This window comes from Eleginops maclovinus, chromosome 4 (assembly GCF_036324505.1).
Source record: "Eleginops maclovinus isolate JMC-PN-2008 ecotype Puerto Natales chromosome 4, JC_Emac_rtc_rv5, whole genome shotgun sequence".
NCBI classification, from domain to species: Eukaryota; Metazoa; Chordata; class Actinopteri; order Perciformes; family Eleginopidae; genus Eleginops; species Eleginops maclovinus.
This window is the reverse complement of record NC_086352.1, coordinates 35,544,798-35,558,475: the sequence shown is the minus strand read 5'-3', so window position 1 is coordinate 35,558,475 and position 13,678 is coordinate 35,544,798. Positions and strand designations below refer to the sequence as shown.

Genomic DNA, 13,678 nt, shown 5'->3' with positions numbered 1-13,678 from the left:
AGCTACTGACATGGCTCCTGAGTATATCTTCACCAGCAGCAGCATCATCATCGTCAAAGTAGTCAATGTAATAGAGATCTTGGTTAGTTAAATACCCCCCTGAATCACATTGCAGATCCACATCAATATCCCCAAAAACATCACTAATGATAATTAAAATCTCCTTCGCATGGTCCAATCTAAACACAGGAACGTTAGCAATAATGTCTGACAGGTCAAATATGTATTGACAATGCATCCACCAGTTGCTGACTGAATCCTGTGCACGCTGCATGTGAGGTGTACTGTCGATTCGAGGAATTAATTGAATTACTCCTGTAGTCATTCAGCAAATCTGAAATCAAATATTTATCATTTGCATCCACATGCCTAGATCTCAGATTAATCGGTTCATCTTCAAACCGTTCATAATTTGGCATGGGTTCTGTACATGTGCCAGATGAACAAGAGCAAACAGTCTGACAGTATGTACAACAGAGATGGCGTGGCTCTACATTGCTGGGTTCTGCTTCAAAATGTGCGTAGAGAGATTTCCTAAAGCATGTGTTTTTTTCCAACAGCAAGCAGTTGTTTTACCTCTTCATCCACCCTGAAATACTGTCCGGTGTTGTAGAGGATGGCATGTGATGGCTGACCATGCCTTCCAGCCCTGCCCACCTGTTGTAAAATTGCCTCTAGGTCACCTGGAGCCCCGTACATTACCACATGTGAAACATTAGGGAATTTCAACCCCATCTGTAGTTGCAACAACTACTCGGCAATTCCCTTACCTCTCAGTGAAGCCAACACTCTCTCCTTGTTTTGGGGGAGGGTTTTGCTGTGGAACATGCCAATCAGGAGGTTGTCTCTTTTACAGTCTGGATCACAGCCTACACAGGCATGTCCTATCTATGGAAGCCCATTTCCGCCATAAAAAAAGAAAAAAGAAAAGTAAAAAAGTCGAAATTATGAGATAAAAAGTCATAATTATGAGATAAAAAGTCGGAATTATGAGATAAAAAGTCATAATTATGAGATAAAAAGTCGAAATTATGAGATAAAAAGTCATAATTATGAGATTAAAAAGTCGAAATTATGAGATAAAAAGTCGAAATTATGAGATAAAAAGTCATAATTATGAGATAAAAAAGTCGAAATTATGAGATAAAAAGTCGAAATTATGAGATACGAAGTGCGCATGCGCCTCAATGGCAGTGTTCAATGGTCCCTTCATTCATCATCTCGCTGCCTAACCACGCTCACAATATGCAATCCTAAATGAGGTAACTATAGGTGACTTTAGTTAGATCGGATGTTAGACGTAATCGTTAAGTCTTTTAGTCTGTCGTTGCTGTTAATTTAGCTTCGGATATGTGAATATGTCATTGAACCCATAAAGTTTCGTTGTAACGTTCACGCCACTAAATGGTGTCCCTGAAATGACAAGTGTGTGTTAACCGTGTGTTTACTGCGGCAGTGAGTAGCTTTATTTTACTCGAAGGCGGTTACAATACCATAGCAGCCTAAACATATTTTCAAAGTCTTTGATGTTTATGGATTTGGTATCCAAACATCTTCACAGTTATTTCATGTTTAAATAAGACAAAACCTTTCATTATGGTCTAAATGTTCAACTAAGAAGAAAAGGAGCATTGTTTCAATTTATTTTTTCTTTAAATATCTAAAATCAGTCTCTTGGTTTTCAGATGTAACTTTCGATACTTAGTAAGTTCATAAATAATCACTCCATTTGATGTAATTGTGAAGAAGCTTATGACAACACTGGATGATCTAGTACCGGTAGCAACTGTAGTTTATAATAAATTGTTCGGCTTGATGCTGACTCAGTTATCAGCCTGATTACTAGATTCAGCAATTAGCCAAGATAACCGTGCAATAACCAAAACTATCCACACGAGCTGAGCGAGCCACCTATTCATTCATACGGGATGTTGTTACTGAGTAATAATCGGTATGGCTTTAGCATGTGCCCCATAAGAGCTAGCTAAATTGGAAAGCAACAGGGGACATTACATTACATTATATTACATTACAGCAGGGGTTTTCAACTGGTTTTGTCCCAGGGACCACCATTCGGACTAGAAAGCAATCCGCGGCCCACTGATGTGCCTGCGCGTGCGCGTGTGTATTTGGTGTTACATGCATAGCTCAATGCATGAAACATGAAAGAGACGCCACGCAGATTTTATAATAATAAAAGTAGATTTATTAAATTAAATTAAATTAAAGATTATTTTAAAGAAAGAATAAAGAATAATAAAGTGTTGTGCAATTCAGTATTGGGAAAAGTAACTAAAAATGTCATGCAAAGTCAGTCTAGGTGTGTGACAAAACAACAACGGAGAACAAAAATCCAACAACACCGGAGAACCAAAATCCAACAAATGAAGACCAAGGCAGCCTCAACTGCTGGCTGGTCAGGGCTTTTATAACCCAGCCAGGACAGACCTGTCACCAATCACCTGCTGTAGAGACAGAGAGATTGAGAAAAGCAGAGAGAGATTGAGAAAAGCAGGGAGAGAGAACAGGCTTACCATTAACACAGGGCGGGGCCTAAACCCGCCAGGGTCGTAACAGTGAAAACATGGGAGAATTAGGCCTACCTGTCAGTGTGATATCTGGGCGTGGTGAAGTCCACACAGCCTGTCTATTCGTGGCGAAATGGTAGACAGAGACAGTCTCATGTCATTCTCTGGATCAAGCCTAGCCCTGTACTTATTCTTTAAGTACGCCAGTGTAGAAAAACCACTCTCACACAGGTATGTGGTTGGAAAGGGCAAAAGACACCTCATTGCTTTTGCAGCAAGCTGTGGAAATTCTGTCTGGCAACTTATCCAGAATTTAACAAGGGGCTGTGTGTCGTACATATGCCTCCTGACAGAGTCTGTGGACATCTCAATCAGCTTATCCTCTTCCACAGCCGTCAGACTTGACCCTACTGATGCATCGTCACTGAATGGGAGCAGGATCCACTTGCTGTCACGGCGCCACTCTTCCGAATCAGTGAAGTACTTTGCGAATTGACGCACAAGCTTCCTCAAATGCTCACATATAGTGTCGTTGATGTCAGTGCTGTCAGGGTATTCCTCAACTGAAGGAAACATCGCCAAGTTATTGCTCTCCACTCGTTCGATCCACTTTGACATTTTTTTCACAAATGCGTCGAGCTTCTCGTAGAGCTGCATGACGTTTGCATCTCTCCCTTGCATGGAGCTGTTCAACTTGTTCAGCTCTGCAAAAACATCTGTGAGGTACGCCAGCTTAGTTAACCAGTAACTATCGTTGAAATTGGAAGCCAGATCAGAATGCTTCTCGCACAAGAACTCGTAGATAGCTCCGCGTAGTTCAAACACACGGGCGAGCACAGCGCCGCGAGACAGCCAACGCACCTCTGAATGATAAAGGAGAGAGCTGTGTTCACTTCCCAAGTCATGGCATAGGGATGAAAACAGGCGTGTATTCAATGCGTTTCGTTTTATGAAGTTGACCGTCTTGACAACGACATCAAACACACCACTGAGCTCAACACTGAGATCTTTGGAGGCGAGAGCCTCTCTATGAATCAGGCAGTGTGTCCAAATTACCCCCGGAGCCACCCTCCTTACATGCGCAAACAGTCCAGTCTTGCTGCCACTCATGGCTCGGGCCCCATCGCTGCATAATGCAACGCACCTCTGCCACGAGATATTGTGCTCCGTGAAAAAATCGTCCAGTGCTTTAAATATTTCTACACCGGTAGTTCGCCCGGGCAGTGGTTTGCAAAAAAGAAATTCCTCGCACATAGTGCCACTGTCCTCGTATCGCACAAATGTTAACAGTTGCGCATCATTAGTAACATCTGTCGTCTCGTCGATTTGAAGGGAAAACAGAACTGTCTGAAGTTTTGCCATCAGCTGGTCTTTGACATCATTTGCCATTTCCCCAATTCGTCTTCCGATTGTGTTGTCTGACAACGGAATAGTTTTTAATTTGTTGGCACATTCTTCGCTTACCATAGCTCTGCACATATCTATGGCTGCTGGCAATATAAGCTGCTCTGCAATGGTATGGGGCTTCTTACTTTTTGCAACCCTGAGAGCGACCAGATACGATGCTTTCAGTGCGTTTTCATTTATTTTTGCACTCTTCCTCATGGTAGCCTGCTGTCCTTTGAAATCACGCAACATCTGTTGCATGTACTCAACGGGTTTGGCCTTCAAGTGGACGTGATGCGTCTCCATATGCCGCGTAAGTTTCGACGGCTTCATAGCTTCATTACAGAGAATTGTTGAACATACGAAACACAGTGGTACCTCCTCTCCTGCTCTGTCTGTCGTCACTGTGAATCCATATTTAACATATTCCTCATTGTATTTTCTTTTTCGTCTTTTTTGCGAAGTTGACGCTTCGGAAGCCTGTCCTTGCCCTATCGTGGCGGCCTGTCCCTCTGTCGTGGCAGCCTGACCCTCTGTCATGGCAGCCTGTCCCTCTGGCACTTTCCTCACTACAAAACGATCCATTGGTGCTAGATATATAGCTAGACTAGTACATATGTAACAAATGTTTGCTGTACTACAACCTATCTTAAAATACTCTCGTCGGCTATGCTTATAAATGTGTGTCAACTTTGCTCGCAAGACTGTACCACATGCAATGCCGCCGCGGACCACCAGGGGTCCGCGGACCACCGGTTGAAAACCCCTGCATTACAGTCATTTAGCACAGGGGTTTTCAACCGGTGGTCCGCGGACCCCTGGTGGTCCGCGGCGGCATTGCATGTGGTCCGTGACAAGAGCCTATGTTGATCAGTTCACCATTGTTTTTTTTTTAATATAAATTCGCTTTGATATTTCAACACATTTCCAGAATACCGTTACATATCGTGAAAAATATGTTTAAAATAATATAAAGGAAATTCAAGCTGACAGAATGTAGCCTTGCGCCTATCCAGTCTATGGTAGCCTGTGATTCGCTAATGGTAATGAGTTGCAAAAAAGACGAAAAAGAAAATACAATGAGGAATATGTTAAATATGGATTCACAGTGACGACAGACAGAGCAGGAGAGGAGGTACCACTGTGTTTCGTATGTTCAACAATTCTCTGTAATGAAGCTATGAAGCCGTCGAAACTTACGCGGCATATGGAGACGCATCACGTCCACTTGAAGGCCAAACCCGTTGAGTACATGCAACAGATGTTGCGTGATTTCAAAGGACAGCAGGCTACCATGAGGAAGAGTGCAAAAATAAATGAAAACGCACTGAAAGCATCGTATCTGGTCGCTCTCAGGGTTGCAAAAAGTAAGAAGCCCCATACCATTGCAGAGCAGCTTATATTGCCAGCAGCCATAGATATGTGCAGAGCTATGGTAAGCGAAGAATGTGCCAACAAATTAAAAACTATTCCGTTGTCAGACAACACAATCGGAAGACGAATTGGGGAAATGGCAAATGATGTCAAAGACCAGCTGATGGCAAAACTTCAGACAGTTCTGTTTTCCCTTCAAATCGACGAGACGACAGATGTTACTAATGATGCGCAACTGTTAACATTTGTGCGATACGAGGACAGTGGCACTATGTGCGAGGAATTTCTTTTTTGCAAACCACTGCCCGGGCGAACTACCGGTGTAGAAATATTTAAAGCACTGGACGATTTTTTCACGGAGCACAATATCTCGTGGCAGAGGTGCGTTGCATTATGCAGCGATGGGGCCCGAGCCATGAGTGGCAGCAAGACTGGACTGTTTGCGCATGTAAGGAGGGTGGCTCCGGGGGTAATTTGGACACACTGCCTGATTCATAGAGAGGCTCTCGCCTCCAAAGATCTCAGTGTTGAGCTCAGTGGTGTGTTTGATGTCGTTGTCAAGACGGTCAACTTCATAAAACGAAACGCATTGAATACACGCCTGTTTTCATCCCTATGCCATGACTTGGGAAGTGAACACAGCTCTCTCCTTTATCATTCAGAGGTGCGTTGGCTGTCTCGCGGCGCTGTGCTCGCCCGTGTGTTTGAACTACGCGGAGCTATCTACGAGTTCTTGTGCGAGAAGCATTCTGATCTGGCTTCCAATTTCAACGATAGTTACTGGTTAACTAAGCTGGCGTACCTCACAGATGTTTTTGCAGAGCTGAACAAGTTGAACAGCTCCATGCAAGGGAGAGATGCAAACGTCATGCAGCTCTACGAGAAGCTCGACGCATTTGTGAAAAAAATGTCAAAGTGGATCGAACGAGTGGAGAGCAATAACTTGGCGATGTTTCCTTCAGTTGAGGAATACCCTGACAGCACTGACATCAACGACACTATATGTGAGCATTTGAGGAAGCTTGTGCGTCAATTCGCAAAGTACTTCACTGATTCGGAAGAGTGGCGCCGTGACAGCAAGTGGATCCTGCTCCCATTCAGTGACGATGCATCAGTAGGGTCAAGTCTGACGGCTGTGGAAGAGGATAAGCTGATTGAGATGTCCACAGACTCTGTCAGGAGGCATATGTACGACACACAGCCCCTTGTTAAATTCTGGATAAGTTGCCAGACAGAATTTCCACAGCTTGCTGCAAAAGCAATGAGGTGTCTTTTGCCCTTTCCAACCACATACCTGTGTGAGAGTGGTTTTTCTACACTGGCGTACTTAAAGAATAAGTACAGGGCTAGGCTTGATCCAGAGAATGACATGAGACTGTCTCTGTCTACCATTTCGCCACGAATAGACAGGCTGTGTGGACTTCACCACGCCCAGATATCACACTGACAGGTAGGCCTAATTCTCCCATGTTTTCACTGTTACGACCCTGGCGGGTTTAGGCCCCGCCCTGTGTTAATGGTAAGCCTGTTCTCTCTCCCTGCTTTTCTCAATCTCTCTCTGCTTTTCTCAATCTCTCTGTCTCTACAGCAGGTGATTGGTGACAGGTCTGTCCTGGCTGGGTTATAAAAGCCCTGACCAGCCAGCAGTTGAGGCTGCCTTGGTCTTCATTTGTTGGATTTTGGTTCTCCGGTGTTGTTGGATTTTTGTTCTCCGTTGTTGTTTTGTCACACACCTAGACTGACTTTGCATGACATTTTTAGTTACTTTTCCCAATACTGAATTGCACAACACTTTATTATTCTTTATTCTTTCTTTAAAATAATCTTTAATTTAATTTAATTTAATAAATCTACTTTTATTATTATAAAATCTGCGTGGCCTCTCTTTCATGTTTCATGCATTGAGCTATGCATGTAACACCAAATACACACGCGCACGCGCAGGCACATCAGTGGGCCGCGGATTGCTTTCTAGTCCGAATGGTGGTCCCTGGGACAAAACCAGTTGAAAACCCCTGATTTAGCAGACGCTTTCATCCAAAGCGACGGACAACTCGGTGCAAACGTAACGTTAAAATATCTGTATTGCCGCATGCTTTAGGTCTTCACAGCGTCACGTTTAATTAAACGTAGGATATAGCTATGACAATATTTGACTTACCAACTCTTGGTTACAGAGATATGTTTAGGCTGCTATGGTATTGTAACCGCCTTCGAGTAAAATAAAGCTACTCACTGCCGCAGTAAACACACGGTTAACACACACTTGTCATTTCAGGGACACCATTTAGTGGCGTGAACGTTACAACGAAACTTTATGGGTTCAATGACATATTCACATATCCGAAGCTAAATTAACAGCAACGACAGACTAAAAGACTTAACGATTACGTCTAACATCCGATCTAACTAAAGTCACCTATAGTTACCTCATTTAGGATTGCATATAGCGTGGTTAGGCAGCGAGATGATGAATGAAGGGACCATTGAACACTGCCATTGAGGCGCATGCGCACTTCGTATCTCATAATTTCGACTTTTTATCTCATAATTTCGACTTTTTATCTCATAATTATGACTTTTTATCTCATAATTTCGACTTTTTTATCTCATAATTATGACTTTTTATCTCATAATTTCGACTTTTTTTATCTCATAATTATGACTTTTTATCTCATAATTTCGACTTTTTTACTTTTTTTTTTTCTTTTTTTATGGTGGAAATGGGCTTCCATACCTATCAGTTCCGCCTTTAAGTATGAGAAAACTCTCCGCACGGATTTCAGGGTTTGGCAGTAAATTAATACAGGTTGCGTGGTTGAGCCCTTGTCTTTTGCATGTTGAACTATCCAGTCCAGACAGTTCATGACGGCTTGGCACCTTACGCAATCCAAGACGGATGTTTGTCTTGTTGGGACTAGCGATGATTTGAACGGCATTCTTCATATGGAGTAGTCAGATGACTCTGCTTCTGAACTTGATAATCAGTTTGTTTTTTGTATCATCCAGGGATGAAATACATGATTTTTAATCATCATTTAATCATCATAAAGATAATTTAATGTATTATATGTTTGCCGAATTCACATGAAAGCAATAACAAATGCGGATATGCTGTAGTCAACTTCATAACAAAGTTAATAACTTGCCTGAACTCAGTCATTCACTAAAATAGTGTTATTTCTAATGGATGCTCGTCATCTTACCACGGGCAGACAACAATATTTAGTGTCCATTGTTTACTGTATTATTGTTGAACTATTATTGTTTATTTTTGTGTGTTTATCGTCGATTTTCAACGTGCAGGGAAGTTGAAAACCACAATGATTGTTTTTACTTCTTTATTTTTATTGTATAACATCGGACTTTTTCACCGTTGTTTTTTCCTTCTAATTTGTTATTCTTTTCTAAACCACACACTGTTATTTACTCAACAATAAGCCACAATTATCCTTTTTTTAATTGATTTGTTTGCTTATATAATGTCGGACTTTCTTCCCGTCTGTCAGGACAGAAATTCTGATCAGCTCAGGAAAACGGGAAACTGTATTTACCGGTTTCTTTTAATTTCAAAATAAGAGTTTACCAGACCACTTGGTCATAGTGGTGTATTACATCTGTTCATACACAAAGTTAGGTACTCTCTGAGGTCATAGGTTGGGTAGGAAGAATGTTGGGTAATAGGAGGTTGCATAACAACATCTGGAATACGTCAGGGGGCCCCTATGAACGGACACATCTCACTTTTGTGGGGTTACACATTGTTACTGATCACTTCACTGGGGACACACACTTTGGACACGCACACACATTAACCTACTCCTATAAATTACATGCACAAAGAGAGTTGGGGGGACTTCCACAATTGGCTCTGGGAACCTCGTATTGCCCGTGTTGGTTTATGATACTATGCTGTTTGTAATAAACCTTATTATATACAAGTTGGTGTCTCTGGAGACTTCTTCATCATCTTCACAAACATCGCTACAAGATATACCTCACATAAATGAGCATCTTTTTTGTGTTGCTATATGGGACTTCCCTGCAAGTTAAAAATCGATGCTAATGCTTCCCAGTGTGTTTAAATGTAACGCCAAGGGATCCTGACGTCAACATAGGACGAGTTGGGAGTACAAACGTGTTGGATCAGCAGTGCTGTGACCCTCTTTAAGTTTCACGGAAAAGTGCCACAGCTCTCCCATCCCCCTCTGATCTCCAGCAGTAGTTTTAACTGTAGGCTCGGGTTTACATATTTATGCTGTTGCAGTTTCTGTTGCTTTTATGTCGCATTGCTGGTACTAAACGTCCGTGGAAATATCGAATGTTTAATACAAATCAAAAACAATGAACAGGATTTAACTTAGTAATAATAATGACTTATATTTATTCCGTTTTGGATGTGTACGATTTTTGACTTCAGGGTTTAGAGCACTGATCTATCCAGTGCCGCCGCTCCCATAACGCGCATTACGCGCTGTGCGTAGGGCACCAAGTGTCGAGGGGGCACCACCAAAAATAGCCTAATGAAAAATCGTCATAATAATTATAAGGCCGAAATTATTTCAGTAGACTATAGAAATATGAGGCACTTTTTAGGCATACTACTCAAAGGTACCGATGGTGCCCCCCTCTCCCCTCCCCCCCTCCCCTCCCCACTCACTCATCACAACTCATAATGTTTTTTTATTGGGGGGGGGGGGGGGGGGGGGGTGGGAGGGCATCATGAAGGAATTATGCTTAGGGCACCAAAATGGCTAGCAGCGGCACTGGATCTATCTCTTCCTCCAGCGAGCCTGCTGCAGACAGCCGAGCTGTGCGCTGTCAGACCGGACCATTAACCGTTCATGGACAGGGGAGAAACTAGTGCCCCCTTGACACATAGACTGATCCATGCCTGATTGGCTTAGCGCTTTCGCGACTGCGACTGGTTTTTTCATTCAACGGAGGTGTTTTCTGAAATATTTCAAGGAAATTGCAAATCATTCGAAATTCAAAAGAGTGGAAAATAAACAATTATATAGTTTGAATGTGTGTGTATAAATAAAAAAAGAATAAAAGTAATGTTATGTTGTTACATTTCCCTGTGATAATAAGGGATACAAAATATGTTAATGATGCTCAGCAAACACAACTGCAGAGCTGCAAACATTACTGAAATGACAGTTATGTGAGTCCAGGAAAAAAAACTGTGTGAACCAAGGCTAAGCAAAGGCCAAATTTCACCCAGCTGTATCTTTGTATGTGTGGAGGAAGCGCCATCTCATGGTAAAACCCTGCAATCGAACAAATGGGTAAAACTGGCAACGCCCTTCTCAAGAAACAGGGGGAGGGCTTTAGATTCCCACCCGCTGGAATGGGGTCGGTGTCTGGTAGGAATTGGGTAGGGGGAGGGCGTTCTAGAATGTGCTAAAGGAAGATCGAGTGTGTGAGTATATTAACAATGATACAAGGATATACATATTACCACTCGTTGATGCTACATTATCATGTATTATTGTGTGTTTGATTATGTAATAATCCCAATGAATGTGACTGTTTATTACGTTAAGGAAGTTAATATGAAAGAATTATTATGGAAGAAGATTTCTTAGCCAAATACGTCATGGATCCTCCTCCGTTTGCATCAGCCTATAGAAGAGACAGAGATATGCCCATGTCACGGCAGGGGGCCAATAGGATTCGGCCTCCGTTGCTAACCAATGAGTGACAACGAGACCGGAGGAACCTTAGAGTAGAAAACAATTTGAAAAGTTTGAGATCAGACCTTCTTCCTACGGCGCTGTAGACAGCTAACCACTTGAAAGTGTACTGTGGACCAGTTAAATAGGAGAAGACCTCGGCCGACGTCCACAGGGCTCCTGGACCTGATGGCATCCCTGGCCGTGCTCTCAAGGTGTGTGCAGTTCAGCTGGCAGATGTGTTCACAGACATTTTCAATAGGTCACTGCTCCAGTCTGTAGTCCCCATATGCTTTCAAGATCCCATCATTGTCCCTGTCCCCAAAAAGACAAAACCCATCTGCCTCAATGACTACCGCCCAGTTGCACTCACCTCCATCATCATTAAGTGCTTTGAGCGGTTAGTCAGGCTCTTCTTCCTCTGCAGGCTGCGGAAGTTCAACATGGTCTCCAGGATACTCTGCAACTTCTATAGGTGCACCATCGATAGTATCCTGACTGGCTGCATCACCTCCTGTAGTTGCACCGCCCTCAACCGTAAGACTCTACAGAGGGTGGTGAAAACTGCTCAGCACATCACCAGGACGGAGCTGCCATCCATGGAGGACCTCTACACCCAGCGGTGTAGGAAGAAGGCCGGTAGGATATTAAAGGACCCCCATCACCCCAGCAACAATCTGTTCTGTCTGCTGCCGTCTGGCAGACGGTATCGCAGCATCCGGACCAAGACCACCAGACTCAGAGACAGTTTTATACCACAGGCTATAAGACTGCTGAACTCCTGAGCTCTGTGAATGTCTACTCACATCAGTTTATAGTACACATATCTATATATTATACACATCTGCCATCTACAGTGTATTTAAATAATTTCTATTTATTCTACATATGTATATATTTTACATCTTTACATCCTTAGTGTTGTTATTGTATATATTTTCTATTTTTGCATTATTTTATTTATCTTATTTGCACTATATATGTTGCGTTGTTGGACGAGCCTGGGATATAAGATTTTCATTGCCAACATATACGCTGTATCTGCTGTGCATATGACAAATAAATCCTTTGAACCTTTGAACCTTGAACCTTTGATTGTAAACCTCGGGTCCATTGTAAACTTATCATATCATTTGTGTTAATAAATCCTGTTAAATTTAGATGACAAGTCTCTTGGATACTTTTAGACCATATTATTATAGCAATTAGAACCCTACAGAACCCTTATCGGTCTGTAGCTACGCAGCCCTCTACACAATACTTTGCGATGCACTGTGTGTTCTGACACCTTACTAACTGAACCAGCATTAACTGTTCCAGCAATTTGAGCTACAGTAGCTTCTCTGTTGGATCGGACCAAATAGGCCAGACTTTGCGTCCTACGTGCATCAATCTGCCTTTGCCGCCCATGACCCTGTCACCGGTTCAGTTTTACTTCCTTGGACCACTTTTGGTAGGTACTGACTACTGCAGTTTTGGATACGACCTGCAGCTCATACACACACAGTTGCACAAACAATAAGCAAAATATACTTCGAAGGCTGTTTGTCACTCACGTAGCCTACAACTATGTTAATGATTGTCAAGTTTCAGTTTTATTCTCCTTCATGTTTTAAGTTTAGTTTAGTTTTGGGGTTTTATTTTGATAGTCTTCCTCATGTGTTTGTTGCACACTTCCTCCCTTTGTCTGTTTCCCCCGCTGATTGTTTGTCACGTCATTGTTGTCTGCACCTGTTGATGTCCGTGTATATATAGGCCAAGTCATTCACTGCCTCGTTGCCAGATGGTCTTGTTTGTTATGCCGAGCTCTCCAGCGGTTATTGTAAATCATGATCTAGTTATAGTCATTGTCCATGTTCATAGTTATAGTAAGGTAAGATCATATAGTAGTTATTAAATATTTTTGTAGTTATTGATAGGTAAGTTTCAGTGTAGTTATTTATTGTATGTATTTTCTGGAGCTGCTGATCCTGTGTTTTTTGAAACACAGCATTATGGTATCTTGTACCAAAGAACTCAAGTAAAGACTCTTTTTGTGCTTCAAAACTGTGTCTGCATCTGTGTTTTTTGGGTCCACGAACACCTGACAAGCGGCTGATAAATTGACTGCGTAATCAAGCTTGATTGCTCTGAGGCCTGTATGACAAAGCCAACAACATACCCTGGATATCTTTGAGTTGTCTGGTTTAACTAACCCTAACAAATGAGATTTCGGTAAGCGGTCCTACAAGTCTTGTTTTCAACTCGGTAATTCAACCATGGATGTATAATAAGAACTTGATACAGCGTTGGAGGCGGCACGTGGGGGTGTTTGTTTATAATGTGGATCTACATATAATCGAAAGCCCGACCATGCCACCTCTGGATTTGCACCCAATTAAATATTTACTAACAATACCAATAAGGCATTCAGTTTCCTAATATTGAGAAGAGGTGATGTGGATTTAATTAATCAAATGTTTTATTTCACAGATTAAAATGTGGTTAAATACACAGTAAAAACATTGTACATACAAAAATAAAGGGGAAATCTTAATCAAGGGATGCTGAGGCTTACCGCTGGATGGAGGTGATGAGGGGGGAGAGGGATCCCGACAAAGTAAACTAAGGTACCCGAGAACATTTAACAATCACACGAAGGAACACCAAAATCAGGGGGAGCACTGCACAACACTCAAAAAGGGGGAAGCCACCACACCTTGGGCTCTCAGC

The 13,678-nt window shown here is 42.3% G+C and overlaps 2 protein-coding genes across 2 annotated transcripts; one reads left to right on the top strand and one right to left on the bottom strand.

Annotated features, from left to right (window-relative positions):
• Positions 1–2,036: 2,036 nt before the first annotated feature.
• LOC134862839 (SCAN domain-containing protein 3-like) lies at positions 2,037–4,605 on the bottom strand. The gene is made up of 2 exons (XM_063880936.1): positions 2,604–4,605; positions 2,037–2,465 (listed from the first exon to the last, which is right to left on the bottom strand). Exon 1 carries the CDS (start codon positions 4,497–4,499, stop codon positions 2,607–2,609), a length of 1,893 nt encoding a protein of 630 aa, XP_063737006.1. The 5' UTR covers positions 4,500–4,605; the 3' UTR covers positions 2,037–2,465; positions 2,604–2,606.
• A 388-nt stretch (positions 4,606–4,993) lies between these two features.
• LOC134862857 (zinc finger MYM-type protein 6-like) lies at positions 4,994–7,298 on the top strand. Its single transcript, XM_063880958.1, has 2 exons — positions 4,994–6,738; positions 6,877–7,298. The coding sequence occupies exon 1, from the start codon at positions 5,095–5,097 to the stop codon at positions 6,733–6,735; it is 1,641 nt and encodes a 546-aa protein (XP_063737028.1). The 5' UTR covers positions 4,994–5,094; the 3' UTR covers positions 6,736–6,738; positions 6,877–7,298.
• Positions 7,299–13,678: the final 6,380 nt, after the last annotated feature.